Genomic DNA, 25,015 nt, shown 5'->3' on the forward strand with positions numbered 1-25,015 from the left:
TGAGAGAATAAATTTTTATTGTCTTAAGCCATCCCGTTTTTGGTACTTTGTTATGGCAGCCCCAGGAAATGAATATAGCAGGTAACCTCGATGAAAAAGTGGGACTTCCCTGGTGGTCCAGTGGTGAAGAATCCACCTTCCAATGCAGAGCATGCAGGTTCAATCCCTGGTTGGGGAACTAAGATCCCACATGCTTCGGGGCAACTATGCCCGCACACCGCAACTACTGAGCCCCTGCGCTCTGGAGCCCACACGCCACAACATAGAGAGCCTGTGCACCACAACCAGAGAGTTTGTGTGCCGTAGTGAAAGATCCCGCATGCCGCAACTAAGACCTGACACAGCCAAATAAATAAAATAAATAAAAAATTTTAAAAACCCCATAACTCCTCAAGGAAAACCTTGAACAATTAAAAAACAAAAAACAAAAACAAAAAGTGGGGATTTCTAGGAAAGAATGAGGTTAAATCTCAGCACCTAGAAGAGAGCTCACAAGTGGTTCATTGGGTGTTCTTTGAATTTAGTTATTTCATGGAGTCACCGATTTTTTCACCTTGCTTAAAGGGGAATAGGTTTGGGCCAGCAGAGAGCTCTCCTAAGTGACTGTGACCACATCACACAACTTTATCTAGAGCTGTGCTGTTGATATAGAAGCCACTTGTCACAAAGAGTTATCTAAGTTTAAATTCATCAACATGAATTAAAATTAGAAATTCTGTTTCTCAGTTGTATGAGCCATAGTTAAAGTGCTCTATAGCCATATGGGGCTAGTGGCTACCATATTGTATTGAGAAGATATAGAACATTTCCATCATTGCATAAAGTTCCATTAGACAGCATTAGATGATATTTGTATTGTAATAGGATTTATTCAGCAGGCAAGTAAAACAAGCAGACAGTTCATGTAGAAAAAAGAAAGTGTCATATTCTTATATTACGGGTAAGCAACTCCATTTTTTAAGGAAAAAAGAAAAAGTGAATATGGAATAATTGATACTTGGACAGCTGCTCACAGGAAGTCTCACTTGTTGAATGGCCTATGTTTTCTTCTTAAGGTCACCTACACCACTGCTTTTCTGTAATTTGGACAAAGGATATTGTATTCAATTTTTGTACACTGAAAATTAGTACCACAGAAAACTAGCCTATGTCCGATGCCAGGCATCACTATGGAAAAATACAGCTTACTTTACCTGCATCTGGTTGAGATACACCTCGTATAGAATCAGTTAATTTTTTGGTCCCTTAATACTGTGAAGGAGGTAAATGCTACAAAGTGACAAATGAGATCAAGAAATCTGTGAGCTACAATCTCTCTCCTCCTCTTCAGATCTAATCATATAGATGAATAAATTGCTATAAAAATACCAAAAATAAAACTAAAAACAGTGACTGAATCGTTTTTTTTAATCTCATGTACTCTGTGTTCAAGTAGCAAGAAATTTAATTCCAGTCCAACCAGTCTCCTGTGATTTTTTTTTCCCCTTTCATCTAAGATATTTTTAATGCTCAGAGGTGTTATAATAGAAAAGCATGTATTTTTGCCTGGTTTATACCCATCATCCTTACCATTACAACAAGACAAAAGCATTAAAGTAAAATTAATCATGTCAAAAGACTTTAGCAAAAACAAGTGAGACCATGCGTAAAGCATCGCTTTGTCTAGTGTGAAGTCACGCTCTGATTAAAAACATATAATGAAAGTGAAAGTGATACATCATTGCCTTAGCAGTAGGATTTTCTGAAAGTGCTTTGTGGTTCTCAACATAAAAATGTGGCAAGATTTTCGTCTTTGAAACTCACAATGATTATTGTTCTAGCTAAATAACTGGAATTCAATCTTAAAATTTTTTCTTTAAAGAAATTAAGACTTAAGGACCAAATAAGGCATGTCAGTAGGATTAATAATTAGCACACACTGTAAGCAGTAGTTTGCCTTGACATCCAGACACAGAGATAAGAAAGTATCTGCTCAACACTCCCCTTTTACAAAACCATCTGTAGTGCCAGCTAAATACAGACAGGCCCTTCAGGTATCTTCTATGAAGCATAACTGTTTGCTTCATCGAAAGCAATATCATTAATAAATACTAAGGTATGGTCATAGTATGATCATTACCCAGTTATGGAGTCATTTTTTATATGATACACAAAACCAAAAATTCTAACTGGCCAGATAGTCACAAAATATAGATTTAGTTCCTTGACGCCACCATAGAGTCATGTTGTGAGTCTGAAAAGGAACAGTTTGCTAATTTGCACTCTTCCTTAATTACTCCTTTATTTTGATGGAGTTATTTGCATATAATAATCGCTGCCCTAGGTTTTCATTTTTTTGTTGTTGTAATTTTGAAAGTCATTTCAATTCCTTTTTTATCGTCTCTCTCAATGATAAAAACCATCCTGTTCTATGGGAATTATGTGTATCTATAGGATTTATATCTATATTTGTTTTTGTATAACTATATTATAGATGCATACCAGTTGACATATAATGAACAGTAGAACTAGTAAAAATTACATAAACTAGGACATATTTAAACTATTTGAGAGGAGTCCAAATTAGAAAAATTTCCTCTCAAATGCATTATAATAATATTTGGAGTGTACTTTAAAACTTTTCCTTTAACGTAGGCATCCAATCTTCTGTGAATAAAGATCAGTCCCGACAATAAAGTCACATTGATACAGGAAGAGATAGAAAGTTGCATGGATCAGCTACAACTTCTGACTGATAACTGCTCATAGGAGGAGTGAGAATACTTTGCATGAAGAAGAGTGAACCAAACATTTGTTGAACATAAGGGTGCACTGTTGTAATCATTAGGGCTATTGAACAAATATTTTGATTATCCTTCTGAGAGCTTGGGAGGGTTGCATTTCTCCACCTACTTTGAAGTTAGGTGTGGCCATGTGATTTTTTTTTGCCAATAGAATATGTTAATTCAGGCCAGAAGCTTAAAGAGTCAGTGTGAAATTTTTCTCTGCTCTGCCTTGGCAACCGGAATGAGGCAAATAGTGGAATTTCCATCAATCTGAGTACCAGAGGAGGAATGGAATGGAATGGAATACAGACCTTAGGTAACTTACTATAGACATGTGACATGAAAAGAAATAAATCTTTACTTATATAAGCCACTAAGATTTGGGGATTGTTGTTATGACTGCCTAACCTAGCCTAGCCTCTAAAAGATATAGGCATTGGTTCTAAGAGGGCCCAGTGGCTGATGACAAGGAAACTGATCCTGGAAGGTGGAAAGATGGAAATGCACATCATGGTATGGAAAACCACTAGGTAAAAACTGTTGTTTGCTTTTACTTGGATGGTTAATCAGTTATTTAATAAACTTCCACCTCCAAGGGAAGAGGTTGGAAAACAGAATGTTGATAATGTGTATTGGTTGCTGTTGGCTGTGCTTGGCAAGATCTGCAAAGAAGAGGTGATCTCACAAAAAACATCAGCCTATTTATAAGTAGGAGTGAAAGAAATAGTCTCAAAATCTAGGAGCGTGCAGCATTGGAAGAAGCAATGTTTTTCAGTCTCATCTGGGAAAAGATGAAATTGAAAAGAATTTTGAGCAAAAAAAGTAAATTAAAAGTCAGCTTCTGAGGGCTGGGATGAATTGGGAGATTGGGATTGACATATTCACACTATTAATGTTATGTATAAAATAGATAACTAATGAGAACTTACTGTATTGCACAGGGAACTTTAGTCAGTGCTCTGTGATGACCTAAAAGGGAAGGGAATCCAAAAAAGAGGGGATATATGTATATGTATAGCTGATTCACTTTGCTGTACAGTAGAAACTAACACAACATTGTAAAGCAACTATACTCCAATAAAAATTTAAAAAAACAACTCAGCTTCTGTCCATCAACAGAGGAATGGATAAAGAAGATGTGGTACATATATACAATGGAATATTACTCAGCCATCAAAAGAACAAAATAATGCCATTTGCAGCAACATGGATGGACCTAGAGATTGTCATACTGAGTGAAGTAAGTCAGACAGAGAAAGACAAATAACATATGATATTGCTTATAGTGGAATCTAAATAAGGGGTACAAATGAACTTACCTACAAAACAGAAACAGAGTTATAGATGTAGCAAACAAACTTATGGTTACCAGAGGGTAAGGGTGGGGAGGGACAAATTGGGAGATTGGGATTGACATATTGACAAACTACTATATATAAAATAGATAACTAATAAGTACCTACTGTATAGCACAGGAAACTCTACTCAATACTCTGTAATGGCTTACATGGGAAAAGAATCTAAAAAAGAGTGGATATATGTATATGTATAACTGATTCACTTTGCTGTACACCTGAAACTAACACAACATTGTAAATCAACTATACTCCAATAAAAATTTTTAAAAAACCTCAGCTTACTGACAAAGAAAATAAAAGTACGGCTTTTGGAGTTCAGAGTTTTTGAGCACGAGTCACCAGTTCTCCTTGCTTGGCCCTCCAATAAACCTTTCTCTGCTCCGAACTCCAAAAAAAACCAGAAAAAGTATTGCTTTCACAGTAATTTTACCACCTTAGAGTATCTTAGAAGAAAGTTTCAATGAAAGGAGAGACACCCAGTAAACTCTTCTAACACAGGGAAAAGAGTAAAAAGGGAGCTTTCCGAGCAGAGCCAGGTAGATAGACAAATATATAGAGTATTAGGGAGGGAGAGATAAGAGAGAGAGAGAGAAGAGAAAAATGGCTATAAGAAAACAAAGGAAAAAGCAATATAAGAAGTATATCAGAAAAGTGCATATGGTCACTAGCCATGGAGTAGATGGAAATACAAATATAAGAAGACAGCTAGGTTTTTTAGAGGATGAATTACCAAAAGATTCACCAGTCTGGACTACAAGAGCCTGTGACAATTAGAGACTTAAAATAACCATTGTCTCCTAAATGTCTTAGCCATGAAATGTACTTAGAAAACTCTTCCACTCCTAGGAAGTGTACAATACTCAGGTTCACTTCAGATAAGGAAGATAATGAAAAAAGAAGAATCTTCCAAACAGTGGATCCATGGCCATGGAGAACAAAGGCTGATGAGCAGAATTAGGGAGGACTCTCATCAAGGAACACAACTTTGCATAGGCACCCTTCCAAATGTCTGTTTGGTGGGATTGCTAAATTGCTATGCTCTTTCTAAATTAAAGAGTTTGCTGTGTTCATACTGTCCCTAATCTATCACTGTGCATTTTGTGTTAGGGAGCCAGATAATTTGTCTCTTTATTTGGTTTCCAGATCAAGAGGAGTCTCAAATGAACCCTGTGACTGAGCAGAAAGGACAAATGTCATTTTTAATTGCCAGTGCAAGATGTTTGCAGCTCATTTTTTCCCCTGCTGTGCTGATGGTAGAAATGCCTGTTAAGGTAGAGCCTCATATGCCTGGATCCCTGAATGACTCAGACATCCTCGGCCAACCTGTGCTGGCATTCAGCATGAGTTAGAACTAAGTTTTTTGTTGGCTTAAGATGTTGGAGTTGTTTGTTACCACAGCATAATCTAGCCCATCCCAACTGATACACATAGCTTCATACTAGAAATAGAAATTTCATCCTGAGTCAAAAGTGTGTCTTCTTCAGATGGCCAAGAGGCACATGAAAAGATGCTCAATATTGCTAATTATTAGAGAAATGCAAATAAAAACTACAATGAGGTACCACCTTATACTGATCAGGATGGCCATCATTAAATGTCTACAAATAATAAATACTGAAGAGAGTGTGGAGAAAAGGGAACCCTCCTACACTGTTGGTAGGAATGTAGGTTGTTGCAGCCACTATAGAAAACAGTATGGAGGTTCCTAAAAAAGTGAAAATGGAATTGCCATATGATCCAGCAATCCCACTCCTGGGCATATACCCAGAAAAAAACTATAATTAAAAAATATATACATGCACCCCTATGTTCATAGCAGCACTATTTACAATAGCCAAGACATGGAAACAACTTAAATGTCCATCAACAGATGAATGAATAAAGAAGATGTGGTATATATATACAATGGAATACTACTCAGCCATAAAAAGAATGAAATAATGCTATTTGCAGCAACATAGATGGACCTAGAGATTACCATACTAAGTGAAGTAAGTCAGAAAGAGAAAGACAAATACCATATGATATCACTTACATGTGAAATCTAAAATACAACACAAATGAACATATTTATGAAACAAAAACAGACTCACAGACATAGAGAACACACTTGTGGTTGCCAAAAAGGAGGTGGGTAAGGAGGGAAGGATTGGGAGTGTGGGATTAGCAGGTGTGAACTATTATATAAAGGATGGATAAACAACAAGGTCCTACTGTATAGCACAGGGAACTATATTCAATATCCTGTAATAAACCATAAGGGAAAAGAATATGAAAAAGAATATATATAACTGAGTCACTTTGCTGTACAGCAGAAATTAACACAACAGTGTAAATCAACTATACTTCAATAAAAGTTAAAAATATATATGTAATTAGATTAAAAAATAAAATGTATAACTGTTACAAAAAGAAAAAGTGTGTCTCCTTCCTCAAACCTTTGATGATAGGAGCAGAAGACAAGATTCACTTCTTTTTGGTTATAAAACAATACAAAATGGAGTCAAATAGAATAAAAACGTATCAAGGGGCTTCCCTGGTGGCACAGTGGTTAAGAACCTGCCTGCCAATGCAGGGGGCACGGGTCTGAGCCCTGGTCCAGGAAGATCCCACATGCCGCGTACCAATTAAGTCCATGCGCCACAACTACTGAGCCTGCGTTCTAGAGCCCGAGCCACAACTACTGAAGCCGGCATGCCTAAAGCCTGTGCTCCGCAACAAGAGAAGCTGCTGCAGAGAGAAGGCTGCGCACCACAATGAAGAGTAGCCCCTGCTCACCGCAACTAGAGAAAAGCCCACATGCAGCAACGAAGACACAACATAGCCAAAAATAAAATAAATTAAATAAATAAATTTAAAAAAATGTATAAGGGAACAACTATATTACAGATGCTGAGCCCAGAACTTTATTGTATTCTTTTATTTAATATTCACGATAAATCTAAGAGGTGAGTATAATTATATTCACAGTGCAGATGAGAAGGATCAGAGAGGAAGCAGCATGACCAAAGGCTCACGGTCAACAACATCTGGGGGTATATTTCCATTTAGATCTGTCTGTCCTGAGAGATGTTGCTCTGTGTGTGTGTGTGCGTGTCTGTGTGTAGTTTCATTCTTGCCACTGCTTCCGAGACAGATTTAAAATGTCAAGAAATCTTCATTGAATTATGGCTTGTCAGTAATCTTACATGCAAATTTCATCACTTACACGTCTTAATTTGCAGTTTAGTTCATAAACCAATATTATATTCTTGACCTCTAGGAATAGGATATTTATTCAATTAACCTGTACTAGTTCTACTCTCTGAACGTGGAACTAATCCAAGTGCATTGGATCCATTTAGATTTTCATGGGTGCAATGGGTCGGCACAGATTAAATCCCATTCATCTGCTTGGAGTCTTGACTAACAGCACTTGTTGGTCAGACAGACTGGTGTGGTACGTGAGGCAGTACTGTTTGAGAGAAACACAGAGACCAGTGTTCTATTCCTCATCCTGCCACAAAATCATCATGGGACTCTGGGTACGACACCTCTGCTCTTTCAGTCATTTAAAGTAAAAACCAAAATTGTGAATGTGCCATAGAAGTGCTTCCATGGTCTGGTTTCTGCTAATGTCTTTAACCATATGTCATATCTTTCTCCCCCTCACTCCTTGAGTTCAGCCATGCACCTTCTTCCTACAGGGTCTTAGGACTTACTTTTAACTAACCTGAAGCAATCGTCTCTCATATCTTTACCTGAGCATCTGGCTACCTCTGTCTCATCCTTCAGTTCTCAGCTCAAGTGTTACTTCTTTGGTGATATCGTCCATGACTCCTACACTAGATCTGGTCTCTCCATTACACGACTTTATATATTTTATACCCTTCCTTCAGAGCACTATCACATTTTGCTATTATATATTGCTATCTGGAATTATTTACTAATGCTGATTCCCCCACTAAATCCTAAGCTTGGTGAACACATGATGCTATTTTCTTTGACTCAGTATTGTTTCTTCTGTATCTAGGACAATGCCTGCTACATAGAAGGTATCACTTATATTTGTTAAATGAATGAAATTAATGTGTAAAATGAGAGGGTTGGGTGAGAAGATCATTTAATCTTTCAGTGCTCACATTCAACGGTTTGCTGGACTTCGCCTGCAATTTGCCTAGGATTGACACAGAGCAAATCCAAGCAACCCGTATCACTCATACCTCCTTCACGCCAGATTCAGTAGCAAATACCACAGCTGGTGTGTAAAGAAGGCATCAGAATTATTGGTACCCATGCTGTTCTCTGGAGAAAAAGCAATTGCCATATTCAAGGGAGGTATATATAAACAAGAAATAAAGTCAACTGGTTTTTCTAGTCACCCAACTTACTTGAAATACAGTATATGGAGTGACCACCACACATTTTTTTTTTAAAAAATCTATGAAGAATCCACTAATGCACTGGTGCATGAATACACAGCAGCAAATAATTCAAAATATATAGCAATGTGCAGCCATGGATACCAAATTAGAACTGAGCTCATTGAAGGTAAAATTAGATGCTAACATATTTTAAAAGTCCAAACACAATTCTCTCTCCTTCTTCTTTGTCCAATGTCCTGGAAACAATTACTTCATGAATTGAAATTCAAAGTTCCAAGCTAAGAGAGAAGAACTGCCATGCTATTTTTTAAAACCTTTAGATCACTTTGTTTTCACTAACACCAAAAATAAAAATGCGAGGGGTACGTCTACTCTCAGTTCTTAATTCTTGAATCTATCTTAGGAATTCCTTGAAACGGTCCCATACAATAGGGCTCTTGGTTAAATCTCCAGCCCAACCACATACCTCCCCAACCTCAGGCTCTCCTATAGATACACAAATTCATTTCAGTTTCTAGAAGGCACCAAGTCTCTCTTGCCTTTCGGCACTCCCAGTACTGGACCCTTTTATTAAAATACTTTATCACCCACCTCTTTGCATCAATAATTCCTACCCGTTTTTTCCAGCTTTACAGAAGGTCACCTTTAGGAAAGCCTCCCTAACCTCCCACGTTTAGATGAAGGGCCCTTTTTGTGCTCCCATAGCAGCCCAGCTTCCCCTGTCTATCCCTCAGCACACCCTTACTGTAATTGTTTCCTCTGGTTCTTGGAAGGAGAGATGATCACATTCTACTTTACCACCCAACACAGAGTGGGTATGCAATAATTGCTTGCTACATAAAGGAATAAGGTCTGTAGTTAAGTCTAAATTCTTCCCAGGCATTTTGAGTCATTCTGGAAGCACATAGTTGTTTTCTGAGGTTCTCCAGCAACGAGAAGTGCACTATCTACAGACCCTACCTATCTGTCTAGAAATTAAATTAAATTAAACAATTTGTGGGTTTTGGTTCCTGGTAATAAAGATCATATGAATAGAGGAAACCTACAGGTATAAAACCCTCAATTAAGCTTATTTTTTATTTCTTTCAAAACAAATTATAAGAAATGATTGTTTTCGACTAACTTGCCTTTCCTCTCAATATAACCTCAAAGAACAGAAATGAACTGAAATCAAGAAACAGAAGACCAAGAAAAAAGTCTGATCAAAACTGTCAATGTGCAGGTTTATTATTCCCTGAATAACCAGCAATTAAACCATTCTCCACTGCTCAAATATCAGATAAACATCAAATCTATATTTATCTTTTGGAACTGAAGTTCAATGTCTTAGATAAGATGTGTTTTCTCAGTAGTCTTTCTTCAACATTTATGGAAAGTATATTTTTTTAAAAAAATGAAGAGTCCATCAGCCTCTGATCTTTGTTACTCTCCTAAAAGAAATCGATGATGCCCAGCCCCGGAACCATTCCTGTGTGGTGGATGGGATCAAGTTCACGGTCCTCCATGAACCAGAGAAGACAACGCAGGAAACCTCTGCACCATGGTTTCTTTTATTTTCTACGAATGAAAAAATACAAGTCCCCAAGTCCTTGCACTACCAAGCAAAGAACAGAATTGTAAATTGAAAGGAAGAGGAAAAAAGGCATTTCCCCCTCCCTCTAATGAAGGGAACTGCAAGTGGCCAAAAGAAGGAACACACCTTTCTAACCTAGCTCTTCTAGTTTTTATTCTAACCTTATTAAAGGGAACTCCTCAGCAGCACATGGAGAGATAAATCTATATTTTGAAATCCTTTATCCTGGTATTGCTCACAGAAAACAATAAGAAGCATCTAATAAGTGGAATCTCTTATCTGAAATGTAGGAAAAAGGAAGTCAATTTCTGGGAGACACTTTACCGACCAGTAAAGAACGTGGTCAGTGGGGAACCCAAATAGAATAGACAGCCCCTCTGTACTGTCTCCTGGGAAGGAAGGTAAGCTGCTTCCACATGAAGACTTCATAAAAACTTTGATGTGTCAGTCATATGCTATGAAAGTACAGAGTAGCCATGGAAACTGTTTTGTTTGATCTTTAAACGAAGGATTTAGGACCTGCAAAGTGCAAGAGGCATGCTTTTTGCATTGGCCATTTTAGTATTCATGTCTCCTGTACTGCTTCCTAATAGGTTAAGAATGAAATGGCAGACTGCATGCAGGAGTGAGAAATGCAAGAAAAGCAGTACTGTAAAATAAAAATGAACAAAAGTGCATTTCAACTTCCCTTTCATTATTAACAGTCAAGAGAACAACGCCAATACTTAACATTTCACATTTACAAAAGGACCTACCGTCATTTTTACAGGGTATTTCTCAGTACTTTGCTGATAGAGGCTGGGGAATCTGTTACTATTCTTAATATTAATTCTATAATGTTAAACAAGTGATTTTTGTCCAAAGAGGAGGATAAAAATGAAGGTTGTGTTAGTATGTTACTAGGTCTTTTCAGTGAGAATAATCATCCCCTTTGCTGTTTGGGTAGACCAAGCCACTGGTTAGCTGATGGTTGAATTCTGTTTTCTTTATGTTAGGTAGAACCATTTTTTCACCTCCACTCCATTCAATTTCTTGTTATTTGTGGACCCCTTATATAGTGTTTCTAAAACATAAATAACATAACAGAATAAGAGCTAAAGAAAATTATGACTGACTTTCCTTTTAATTCTTCTTGGTTTTATTACATGTGTAAGTGGTGTGGCACCCATAAGTGGGCAGCTGTGCTCCTGCCCGTGGATGGCACCCTTCTAAAAGCAGCACGTCTGTGAGACAGGATGGAAAATATTTGCTCAAGCCAAGTGGGTAAAGGATTCTAAGATTCAGAGGCTCTAGCTAATCTCAAGTTTTAGGTTTTTGCTGGTTAGCTTATTTGTTAGTTTTTATGGAGAGAGTCATTCAGTAAATGAGCAGACGCCACACCAGGAACTGTTTCCTAGCATTAATTGTCATCCTCAACTCCCTGCCAATTAGCTTGGCAGTTCTTCGGGGTCAAAAAAAAAAAAAAAATGACCGTGGGAAGCTCTGCAATCCCTAACGTTTCATTGGATTTGGAGAGAATTTGGATACTTTCTTATTCCAATAAGAAACATTTTTTCATTTATTATTAGATGGGCCAAAGAGTGTGGAAATTGATCAATTACCTGACTTATTTATTCAGTTTAGCCAAATAAGATGCCTTAATTAAAAAATACAAACCAGAAGCAGAAATCATCCAAATAAACTGTCTATATTTCTCCAATAAACCTAAAAAATATGCTTTCACTTGGGACCATGTAGTCACAGCCCAGCAAGTAATAAACTCTATTTTTTAAAGTACAAGCCAAGTGAAATGAAGAGTACAAGTAGAGTAGACATTTATTTCAAAGCTGTGAGCTGCCTGAGTATAGGAAAAAAGATTCAAGATCTTTGAAAATGTTCCCATTATCTGAACTTTTCTATACATTAATGTCTTTATTTCCTTCAATTTCAAATCTGATGAATGGAGTCAACAGAAACCCATCTATCTTTACTTCTTAGTCTGCAGATGACTACATTCAACATATAAAAACTAGAGAAAATGGTCTCCCTACTGAAGCAGTGGGTCTTTGTGTTGTGTCTGTTAAAATGTAATTTGTCTCCCCTCTTCCTGGAGAGCTTGAGTTGACTGAGGCCTCCAAGGTATAAAGGTACATACAGTTCTTACACTAATATAGGTAACAGTTTTACAACAGTAGCAATAGTATCTGCAATTTACTGAGTTCCTGCTATGTGCTAGATGATTTACAAACACAATTTTATTTTAAAAGTACTCAAAGGATGCTGTAGAATGAAGAAACCATGACTGAGGACACGTATATGACTTGCTCAAGGTCACAGATGTGGGTTCGAAGCCAGGTCTGACTGACTCAAGTTCATGCTTTCTTACTACATCTTGCTCAGTAAAGAGTTAAATCAGGCAATATGAAAAATTGAAGTAGGGTGACCCTATGTTCCAGTCTATACCCGTTGCCCCAGCATAATTAACAGATCCCCATTTCATGCTCTAAAGTCTCCTAGGTTGAACAATAAATTGGATGATCACCCTGTCTCTGAACAAGGCTTGAAATGAGCCTAAGACTTTTCTTAGGTATTGTTCATAATGCTTTAATTAATCTTTTTGCCTTTAATGTAGGGCTTCAAACCACTAGAAAATTGGACCTTGCCTGATGTATTTGGGAGAAGAGATGGATTTGTGAGTGAATACCATTTATTGCTTGGGTGTAATATCTCCCTGCCCCTTGGCCTCTGTTCCTCTGTCACCTCTCATCAAGAATCTCTTGTTCTTCCTCTTTCCTCTCTCCTCCTCCCCGTATCCATGTCTACTTCTGTGTAGGCTTTCTCTATTGGTCAAGTGTCAGAAAATTGATTCTTTGGTTTTACTTTAGCTTGAGTTTCTAACGAATCTTGAAAATACAGCTTGTTCAACTCATTCAGATGTCTAAACCACTATGAACGGTATTTTTGTCAAAAAGAGAATGAAAATCATTTGAAGGCATCTCTAACTTATTTTTCTTTCTTCCTTCCTAATCTGTCTTCTACACTCCATCACTTCGTTACTACAACCAGAGTGTATAGGTGTCCAGGGAGCTTTCTCATTGCAGTTCCTGGACGGTGCTACTGCAGGTTTTGCTGGGGTAAGCCAGCTCCAAAATGTATTATTTCAAGCACCACCTCACATGTCTTTGCTCCTCTCCTGCATTTATGGGCAAACTGTTGTCCTGTTTCTGTTATTTTAAAGCACTTTCAGTAAGAGGAGAGGAAATGACTTTTTAAAAAATCTGCTAAAATATATAACTGCTTAAAAGACACATGCAATAAGAAAATCTAACTTTCACTTTTGTCGGTTTTAAATGTATGGCTTTGATTTATGGATCAAAATTGCTCATTTATTGTTTTATCTATACAGCTCTGGGCAATTTTGACAGTTAAAATTTAGTTTTATTGACCAGTGCAGCCACGGTCAATAAAGGGGACCGGTGCACACAGCCCGCTGCACTCAAGAAACAATGATTTTTGATTCCATGACCGAGTCAGATTGGGAATCATAACCGATGTAACCATGAGTTCCAAATCTCAGTGCCCAAGGCAAGAGGTTTGCTGTAAAACACAATCACCCTTTAAGGAGGGGAGGAGAAGAATCTTAGGTGGAAGTTTCAAGCACAATTTAATGCAGCAGGGAGAGGTCCTGGGTATATCTGTCCATCTGAACAGTGGAGCAATGGAAGGGGATGGTTCTCTAAAGACCCGGGGCCACAGATTAAAGGTTAATGAGGAAAGATGCCTAAAAAGCAAAATGAACATTAGTTACAGAGACAATGAACATTAGTTACAGAGACAATGAACTAAACAATCATTTTGACATGAGAAAATTTACTAGTGCTATTAACCAAGCTTTCCCTTTTCCAAGAGCAAAACCATAATGGAAGAATTTCTTTTGGTCTTCCCTCCCCCTCTGTGGCAACACACACAGAAACACCAACTCAAGTGCACTGATTTTAGGCCAGTTTTAATTTAGGCCTCTCCACTACCAAATCGGTCACTCTGCAATGTTAATTTAGTCTTTTACTTTAAATCCCCTGTGATACATAAACACACCTCCAAAGGGTAACAAATCAATAAAATGTCTAATTTGATTAACCATGTTTTCAAATTCATCAAGATAGCTCTAACCTGAAATAAATAGGTGGGTAAATAAACAAAGAAAGGCACTCACTTGTGAGGATTTTCCATGTCTTCTTTTCATCATCATAGTACTGAACCAAATTGCTGGGGAGCCGGTCCGGCCCAGGAGGCAATCCACCAACCAACAACAGCATTTTCTTGTTAGAGCGAATTCTTCACCCAAAACAAAAGAGGAGATGAATAACCACATTATTGTAGAGCCTCTTTAGTGGCAACAAAATCATAACCATCAAAAGAATGTTCCCTGCTTGCAGATTTCTATTTCATTTTTTTCCTGTTTCTTCTCCCATTCATGTCTCAACCATTTTTTTTTGAACCAAGCAGAAAAATGATCAGAAGCACGGCATATCCCCATACTCAAGGAATAATAAGCTCCTTTTATGCAATTTGTTAGAGGTTCATTCTAGAATGACCTTTTTCTTATATTATCCCTTTAAATCATCACTCTTTACAGCTGAGTACACATGAAATGCTCTGGAGTTGTACTAAGGTTACGCATTAAAGTTGCATGTCAAAAATCGTATTAGTCAAAATCATTATTATAAACCATTCTCCACTCAAAGAACCTTGAAAAAATTAAGGTTATGCAGAGACTTTGTGAGCCAACTCTTTAATCACCCAGCGAACTTCAAATACCAGTTTGGTACAATTAGTAGCACAGGGCTAACTGGGGTGGGTTCACCAGCACGAACAGGACTTTTTGTTTAATTTATCTGAGACTTCTGCCTTCATCCTCTTCCCAGCTCCTCCTCCCCCTCCCCCCATCCCAGGGCACCAGGGGCGACACAGCAGCACCAATTGGTAAAAATGAGACTGTGAGGTTGTTTTGAGCCTCCCCAGAGTGGAGCCCTGCCAACGCTTGCCACTGATCCAGCGGCATGAACTTGCTCATCTGTGCAAAGTCACTCTAATTCCCTCCCTCTGTTTTTCTACCTTCTCCCCCCAGGGGGCAACCATTGAAAGGAGTGACTACCCACCCATCAAGAGCTGGCAATTCGCTGCTATTAACCGTGACTGTGATTCCCGGTCTGCCTGGCAGTTCCTGAGAACAGGCCTGCAATGTCTCATATGCAGTAAAAGATATAAGATGCACCCTAGCCGGCACACTCGACCTGATGGATGTATGACCCTCGGGAACAGTAATGGATTGAGCTCACTTGCGATTGGACGGAGGAGGGGAGACCCAGCCCCCTACAAGGGCCCTGCTGACTTAACGGTTGCTTTACATATAATTGAAACTTTCGTTCACCTGAAAGGCTGAAGGTGGTGGTGGAAGAAACGAAACAACCATGAGTGAAGGAAAAAGTCAGTAAATGTAAAAGGGTTCCTCTTAAATTTGATCACCACCCACAGCGTGGCTCAGAATCTATTATTACATATTCAGCCGGTCGTTCTGATTCAAGGACGCTTGGCGAAGTATGCCCTAGTGGAGAAGCACTGTTTGTTGGTTAAGAACCTAACATTCGGAGAGTTAACTGAAGACAGTTAATGACATTTCCATGGGAAGGAAGGGAACAAGAGAATTCCTTTAATGAAACTCTGGTGCCATAGAATGCCTCGTATATGCCTCAGCAGAAAAAAATACTTTCTGGAAAACCTCCTATCAGGGACTCATGCATAGGGGGAGCTGTACTTGTAGAAGAATGTTCAATGTGATATCAGCTTGCTATATTAATTTTGCCACAAACAAAAATACTCGACTTCTTTGAAGCTGAAGTACTTTAGAACTGTATCTATATGCCTTATAGATCAGTAGTTGGGAAACAAAAACAATACAATAGCAAAGAGCTCCATATTTTGAGGATGTCGACGATTGGGGTGGTTTGTTGACAGGGGTTAAGAAAATTCAGTGCAGTAAGTACCTCTCTTTTATTTGCAAACAATACATAATTCATGTGCCATATAATCTCCTAAATGCCTGGTTACAAAACTAATATAAGACATTTTTTTCCCGTAGGTTTAGCTCAAATAATCAACCACTCTGTGAGTATAAGTTAAGATGAAAGCCTCTATATTTTTACATGGCTGTCAGTTTCCACGTGTAGACAGACCTGTTCAATGGGAAGTCACGATTCTGTGGCTTTCGTGATCTGACACATGTATGTGCTCTAGACTGAAGGTGGGGACAGATGGACCGTATCTACCGGTTAGACATAGAGGCAAGGGCTCATTGGAATGGTGGTATGACCGAAGCAATGTAATTAAATCTTTGTTTTAATATTTAAATAAATGTACTGCTTTTAAAATGTGTTTCATGAGTGACAAAGGGAGATAAACGCATTGGCTCAAATATGTTTGTAAGGGCGTTTCATTCATTGATAAGGCCAGTTTCCCTGGACCAATCCCATTGGTGATTTTCACCACCTCCTTAGATGGACCGTCTCTGCAGATGAAGAGCAGATTGACAGTCTTTGTCCTTTGTGCCCAAAGAGCCAGTCATTGCCATTTGTCCCCTAAGAACTGGACTGAGATTACCGATACATAAACCACTGATCAACTGGCAAATCGTAACAACTTCCACCCTGCCAGCAAAGACACTGTTTAAAGGTTAGCTGGCATAGCAGCTATGAGAGACTTCACGTCAACTAGGACAAGTCTCTAAACCACCCAGCCCTCCTGAAGAATTACATGGAAGTAAAGGAAATCCCAGCTCCCCTCATTGGCTGTGTGTTTTCTGTAAAGGAGCAGTTCTCCTAGTACATTACATTTGGCCTTCTCGGTGAGTGAAGACACATTCTAAAGCTTTTGCACTATTATATTTATATCAACATTCATTCAATTTATGGCTTTCTTACTTGCAATATTTTGTTTCTAGAGTTTAGTGTTACTCAATGTTCCAACCCGGTATTAATATTATTTAATTCTAAATAAAGCTTAAAACTCTACCTTGTGAAGGTGAAGCACATAGAAAGCAAAAACAGGATAAAGCGTATGAGAAGTAGCATAGTACAGAAGAAAGAACACATAAAATAGCAAAACACATTTAAGTGGTTTTCTCACCATTTTCTCCATTGACTCTCAAAACAGCCTTACATCATAGGTATAGTTCCATTTTATAGGAAAGTGAGAAAGTTCTTATAGTCAAATAAAGTGGCAGAAACAGTGTTCGGACCTAGACTTTCTAACTCTACCAGGTCCATGATCTTTTTAAAATTCAAATTTATTTAAAAATTTTTTATTTTACCATAAATTCTGGTTAAGACCCAGGTGACCTGGATTCTAGGGCTGATTTTGCTATTCAGCAGAGTGACTTTGTATAATTTACTTGGCTTCTTGGAGCCTATGTTTTCTCATCTTTAAATAGAGGAGTAATATCTGATCTGCATCTTCAAAGGATTGTCATGAGAATTATGTAAAACAATGAAGTGAAAAGTTCTATGTAAACTCTAAGGTAAATTATTATTAATTTATCTTTAGTATTGACAATACGATGTGGGCTTTATTTCATTATGCCAAACCTGATTAGTTACAAAAGAAAAGTAGTATTTTTCACAGAGATACTTGTTGAGTTCATATATATAAATACAAGTTAATTAAGAGGGTTTCACTACCTACCTGTTATCTTATAATTGTATGTTCTTAGAAAATTATCATTTTAATTATATTGGCTATTTTCAGCCTTGTTATAAGAAAATATACATCAGACATCACGTAAAACGGTGAACATTTCTGGATCCAAATAAAGAGACCTAATAGAGATTACTCTACATTTCTTATTTCTTAAGAATAAAACAAATGAGAAAAAACAGCACATATTTTACTTTGATATAAATGCAATGTCAACTATTCAATTACTCCTAGAAACTAATACATGTGAATAATTCCTGTGGAAAAGCTTCCATTCTTTTTACAGTGTGCAATTATAATAGTGACAATGACAATAATGACAGATAATAATGGATGCATATTGGATATCGAAACCTCTGATTATCATGCCATTTATTTGATGTGTGTGAACTTCAATTTGAAAACACCATGAAAAAAGATACCTTGTGAACTAGAAAAGTAAAATTAGAAGAATCTGAATTAACTTGCTGAAGGGGGTTTCAATTATTCTCTTCTAAACAATTCCAGTGGAGCCTTACAGGTTTAATTTTAGATTAGGCAAAATCTACAATATTGCAATAATTAGAGTTCCTTCATATGGCAACATAGTATACTTTTTAGAAGCTCTTTACACAGGAAGCCAATTTAGCCAAAATTAATCTGTTCTCTTTAAGTCTGTTAATATTTTAAAAATACTCCTTTTTACTCCTCATCTTAGCACCACTTAGACCAAAGTAATATATTTAAGAGTTAAATAATTAGAGAAACTTAAAGAGCTGAGTATGTTGTGATTAATAATATTATTTAGATGCCTTTGGGTCCCTAGATTCTTGCAAAGAAAAATATAAGGTTAAAAAGGCGATGGAATTTGAAGGTCTCCTTTGTTCCAGCTCAGTAATTGCCCAACATTTACCATGTGTCACATTTGTGCGTGTGTGTGCGTGTGTATGCGTGTGCGCTCGCGCGCATAGGTACTTTGGTTCCAGGGATGAATGATTGAAGGATAACCTAAAACCTCCTGGTGTAAACAAATTTTTCATCATACTGGTGTTCTAAGTATGGTAAAGTCTCATTTATTTATATTTCAGTGATTTGGAACTTCAGTAATTGGGAAACAGGCCAGATAAAGTTTTCCTTCCCAGGATACATATAAAAATTTTTTATTAACTAGATTGCAAGCAGCGTTTTAACTAATTTAAGAAATCAGCTGGTCTGCTGGCACTTTAGAGCCACCCATGTACATTTAGGCTAAGTTCAGTTTGCAGATAACAAATTATTATTTATTTATTAAAGAAAATGTTCTGCAATATTCTTAAGAATCATTAAGTCAGAGAGTTAGAAGAGAACTTTGAGGTCATCTCACTCAGGGATTTCCAAGTCTGGCAAGTCATCAAAATCATCTGAGGGGATTAAAAAATTAAGATTCTTGAGATAGATTCTTAGGTCCCAATTCCCGGAGATTATGATTCAGTGGGATGAAGCCTTAAAAATCAATAATGTTTCACAGTTTTCTGGTTGATTCTGACACACAGCCAGACTTGAGGCCACTGATTTGGTCCAGTTCTCTACATAATGTAGAAATCCTTTCAACAGTTTTTTTTTTTAAATAAGTATTCTTATTAATTTGGAAATTTATAATGAAATGGACCTTAGTTTTTCAAATGCACTCTGTTGTGGAAAGTTGTTGGATAGTTGTGTTAGATTGATTTTTTTCTCCTTATGCTGAGCTGAGAATCTGCCAAAGTCTTTCAGAGAAAAAGAGCAAGGTGCTGTCATGGCAGCACCTCCGATAATGGCAGATAGTTGCTATATGTCTTCTCTTTAGCATGTTGAAAATTTCCATTTCTTTCTGAAAAAAATTCCATTTTCCTTATTAAAAATGTACTCAATATACCTTATTAGAACTGTACACAATATAATAAATATGATATTGATATGTGATGTGATGTATTTTTTTAAGGCTTTTTAAAAATCACAATGGTCTTTCAGCTGTCACAATGCAGTGCTGGTTCCTGTACAGCTTCCAGCTGACTACAAATACAGATTGTTTTTAAAAAACCAACCCAGGTTGTCAAGTCAGGCGTTTCCCTCTCCTATATTTCTACTAGTTAAGTAATTTAAATATCAATGCATTACCCTTTTTAAATGCTTTTATATCCTCTACTGATTGAGACACTGTGTTTCAATTAATTTATCATTTAGCAATTATTAATTGAGTTTCTACTATGTTCCAGTTTCTACTATGTTCTAAACACTAAAGGTCATGGTGCGAACAAGAGGAATAAATTCCCTGTTCTTCATGGCAGTTACTTCCATTCTAGTGGGGATATCTACTGGAAATATCACAATTCTCCAAGCAGGACAGCCTGGTTGTTAAGAGTGTAGGTCTCACAATTGGGGTCAGATTTTGGCTTCAGCTCTTCTGAGATGAGTGACCTTGGGCTAGCTTCTTTGTCCTCTTGAATCTCGTTTGTAAAACTGGGATAAGAGTAGACCTAAGGCATAGGTTTGTTTAATCTTCAGGATTAAAAAAAATATATGCAAAGCATTTACAGCAGTGCTAATTAAATGCTGTCTATCACCATCCTCCTCCTCCTCTCATCGCCATCATCCTCAGTATAGCTATTCCTTTGTGTAATCTGCAGGTTTGATAAGCGAGTAGCCCATGTCCCCATCCAAATTGTATTACTTAGAAGTAATAGCATCACATTTCCATGGTTTAGATATTTTAGTCATCCCAACTCGTTCTCTCTGAAATGATACATAAATACTGGGATTTTTACTCTGTAATTCCCCATATATGGTCTTCAGAGGAGTACTGCCATTTTTTTTTTTTAAACAAAAATGTAACGGAAAAACTAAGCAGTTTTGAAGGGGCACTGTAAATGGAGGTAGATAATAATTATTCCCTCTTTTAAAGGCCGAGTTAATTTTAATTTGAGAATCAGCCAGACCTGGACTGAAGTTCTCTTTTTACCACCTCATACGTTTATATACTTGGGCTGGTATTCAACCTCTTGAAGCCTCAGTTGCCTCATCTGTAAAGTGGGAATGTTGTGAGGGTTAAATGAAGTCATTTAAGCATAATTTGGAAAAGAAATGGCTGCAACTCATAAACAAAATCACCTCCTAGAGCTAGTCTCTTCAACCAACGAAAAGGCACTTTGTGCTGCTGTTGCCTTTAAAGATGAATGTCTCTGCACAGTGAGGGGAGACAAAAAACTGATGCTCTCGGGACTTCCCTGGTGGTGCAGTGGTTAAGAATCCATCTACCAATGCAGGGGACACGGGTTCAAGCCCTGGTCCGGGAAGATCCCACATGTCGCAGAGCAACTAAGCCCGTGCACCACAACTACTGAGCCTTCGCTCTAGAACCCTCAAGCCACAATTACTGAAGCCCGCATGCCTAGAGCCCGTGCTCCGCCACAAGAGAAGCCACCACAGTGAGAAGCCTGCTCACCACAACAAAGAGTAGCCCCCGCTTGCCGCAACTAGAGAAAGCCCACGCACAGCAAAGAAGACCCAACGCAGCCAAAAATAAATAAGTAAGTAAATAAATAAATGTATAAAAACAAACAAACAAACAAAAAACTGATGCTCCCAACTTGATCCAGTAGGGAGAGGCTGGAGAAGACTGGAAGAAGTTACGCCTCTTTCCCACGACTTTCCAACTTCAGTGAACTTTGCTAACTCTATGATGGCTTAGCATTTTATACAAGCGGTGAGTGAATGGGCAATTTCACATCTGGTGGTACAGCAGTGGTGTTTGGTAGTGATCCGGAGGCAGGGAAATTCGGGAAGATGTAAAGCCCTGGGGATTCGCAGAGACAAAGACAGGTTTTGGATTTCCACAGGCCTTTGGATTGAAGGGGTTTGCAACAATTTTACCAGATTTTTTACCAGAACTGAAAAGCCACCATCTGACATCTGAGTTGCATATGGAAAATATGTATGTAGTTCCCATAGTAATCAATCGATAAATGACAATGATTATTATTATGCATAATTATTAAGCTTACAAAGCACTCATCTGAAAATCCATCTTTGGAATTTTGGCAGTTTCTTTTACTGTTTAGAAGCCTTTTCAGGTACCATAGGTACACTGTTTATAAACAGTCAGAATGTTTACTGCACAAGCAAGTTTAACAAAAATATAAAACCACTGGGCTTCCTACAATGGCATTGGTCTAGATCTCATTCATAAATTCAACCCACTCATTCTTGGCTGCCATCTCTCTCTGTTAAGGAAGTCCCCAAACCTTATGATATCCAACTCTCCAAACTGTATGGTAATCTTGACTCTTCTCTCATTTTCCTGCTATAGTCAATGTTATACCAAATCCTATGAATTCTAGAGCTGTAACATGTACACACTGCTACATTTAAAACAGATAATCAACAAGGACCTACTGTATAGCACAGGGAACTCTGCTCAGTATTCTGTAACAACCTAATTGGGAAAAGAATTTGAAAAAGAATAGATACATGTATATGTATAACTGAATCACTCTGTTGTACACCTGAACCTAACACAGCATTGTTAATCAACTATACTCCAATATATAAAAAATATATATCTCTTCATTTCAACCAAACTGCCAGTAGCCTGATTCAGCTGGGTTGACTTTCTCTTGAGCTGTTGTAATAGTGATGTCCTTGCTTTGTGAGCTTCTGCTCCCATCTAATTTACCCTACACGCTTTGTCAAATGAATTTCAGCAAAGCCTGACATTAATGATCGATTACTTCAGTCCTCTTTTTATAAACTATCAAAGAATTCCCCATTACTTATCCTTGATAAAATGCACATATCCTCTACATTATAGCCTCCTTTTTCTCTCTTTGTCTCTGTCTCTCTCAAACACTCTCTCTCTCTTTCTCTGTCATAGGTAAGTGCCTTGCTTGAGATTCTTTTCACAGATAAAACAGTTTCTGAGTTAAGAGCTAAAAAACTTGAAAGAGGAATTTCAGATGGAAACTGCTTAGACCATGGGGAAAAAGTAAACAGAGAAAGATCCCAAATCAGTAGCCAAGAGGAGACTTTCCAGATCAGCTAGCCTTCCCTAAACTTCCAGCTAGAAGGGTACCCAAAAGTCCCCAGAGGAGAGCTGCTACCCCTTTCTTAAATTTTTCCAGAGAAGTAAACTTCCTGGAGAACTTGTTCCAGCTGATTTGCTGTTGTATTTAGGTTTTTTTTTTTTATTATTATCATAGCTGTTCTTGGTAATTACACAGCAGCTTTCATTAGAAGAGCCTTTAAATAGACCTGGTAATGCCTCTCCGAGGTAGGTAAACATAAAGTATCATTATCCCCATTTAACAGATGAAAGAATAGAGGAAAAAGGGTTTGGGCACCTTTTCCAGTGCCTCAGGATGGGTTTTATTTCTTCCATTTCACAGAGGAAATGTCTCTAGGGCTTTCGTACACAACCCTTCTGTGATTCTCAGGAATGGCTGAAAATGTCTTTGCTTCCATCTTCTGACACTTTTTCTCCCACCAGGAGTCTGGCTGCGTGGTGATTGGAGAATGGTCAGTCATATACAGTATTTAGTTTTCCTAAAATGGAAGTAACTTTAAGATTCATTTGATCATAAAGGCAACACAGGCTCACTGAGAAAAATTCCAAGTATAGTTAAACACAAAAAGGACTTAGTACTACATAGGTACTCAGTAAATGCTTGTTGTAGGAATGAAGAAATGATGAATAAAAGAACGAACTGGTGAGAAGAGTCAAAGTCATTTGCAATTCCACTAATCCAGATATATGTCATTACAGATTCTTATCATCCTTTTTTTTTCCTCATCTGTTTTAAGGTCCAGTCAGTGGGTGTGGTGATGGGGGTGTCAAAAGGCAAAAGGGAAAGAGGAAAAGCCATGTTTCTGAACCAAAATGTGGAAGAGTCAGAGGGTGACATATTGGAGAACAGACAGTCTTGTTGATTAACCCCCAAATCTAACCTGCTACCTAGGATCAGTGTTGTCCCCCAGAATGGGAGCTACCCACGATAGAGGGAAGTTTACCAAATTTCAGTTATTAGCACAATACAGGACTTTAAGAATCTTTGCCATATCCGTATATTATTTACTTAATATTTTATTTAAAACTGATCACTTTAAAATGCTTAATCCCGGTCTGTTCTAGTCTTTCCCAATGGTGGCTGCTCTTTAGAACCACCTGGGAGAGCTTTTATAAAATATTTAGGGTTGGGGTGCCTCTCAGAGATTCTGATTTCATGATCTACCGTGGGACCCAGCATCGGTGTTTTTTAAAAATCTTTTTAAGCTTTCTGTGTGATTCTAATATACATCCGGTATTGAGAATCATTGTTCTAGCAATTATATTTATGAATCATGGGCTTCATGGGTTAACTGTGTTTTATCTCTAATACATGTTAAAATATAGTAATACCTAACAATTAAAATAAATTTAAAAATGGTTTCTCGGGTACCATCTGAAATGGTCTCACATTCTACCAGTGGCAGGTAAACCATAGTTGAGGACACACTATAGTAAATGGAAGAAACCAGGACTTTAAAAATCTTGAACCCTAGTCACATTCTGAAAACCTGTGACTCTGAAAACCTAGTCACATTCCAACTTGGCCCCTTCTTTTTTTTTTTTTCTATTCTTTTTGCGGTATGCGGGCCTCTCACTGTTGTGGCCTCTCCCGTTGTGGAGCACAGGCTCCGGATGCGCAGGCCCAGCGGCCGTGGCTCACGGGCCCAGCCGCTCCGCGGCATATGGGATCCTCCCAGACCGGGGCACGAACCCGTATCCCCTGCATCGGCAGGAGGACTCTCAACCACTGCGCCACCAGGGAGGCCCCAACTTGGCCCCTTCTTATAGGTTTGACCATGAGAAGCTCAACATGTTGAATGACTGGAGCTTTGCATGTTACAATTGTAATGAACCTTCTTCCCACCCCTTCACTTCTCACCCCAGCCCCTGTAGCACACTAGTACATTCTTCCACAATTCTTCACTGACACATACTGAACTCAGAATGTCACTGGGTCCTCCAGCATGCAGGTGGGGTAGTTTGCTGATGTTTTTGCCACATTTCTCTGAACACCAAAGCTGTAGACTGGTTCATGATGGCAGAGGCAGATATGACAAAAGTGTCTTAAGGTCCTCATCTGAATCCATGAAATGTAAGCCTCCCCAAGGCTTAGTTCATAAGCCAGAATGGGTCTATCTTTATATTGTACATAGCATTTCACACTTTACTCCTGGTCCTTTGCTTCATGA

At 38.0% G+C, this 25,015-nt stretch overlaps 1 protein-coding gene across 1 annotated transcript in view; it reads right to left on the minus strand.

The window, feature by feature from the left end:
* KLHL14 (kelch like family member 14) overlaps positions 1-25,015 on the minus strand; it is a gene marked incomplete at its 3' end in the record, with an annotated part of 99,476 nt that overhangs the window by 56,920 nt on the left and 17,541 nt on the right. The window contains exon 2 of the mRNA XM_082640923.1: positions 14,253-14,374. Within this exon, the coding sequence (XP_082497049.1) occupies positions 14,253-14,374 (122 nt within the window). The remainder of the gene's footprint in view (positions 1-14,252; positions 14,375-25,015) is intronic.

This window comes from Mesoplodon mirus (assembly GCF_964341445.2).
Source record: "Mesoplodon mirus genome assembly, chromosome: 13".
NCBI classification, from domain to species: domain Eukaryota; kingdom Metazoa; phylum Chordata; class Mammalia; order Artiodactyla; family Ziphiidae; genus Mesoplodon; species Mesoplodon mirus.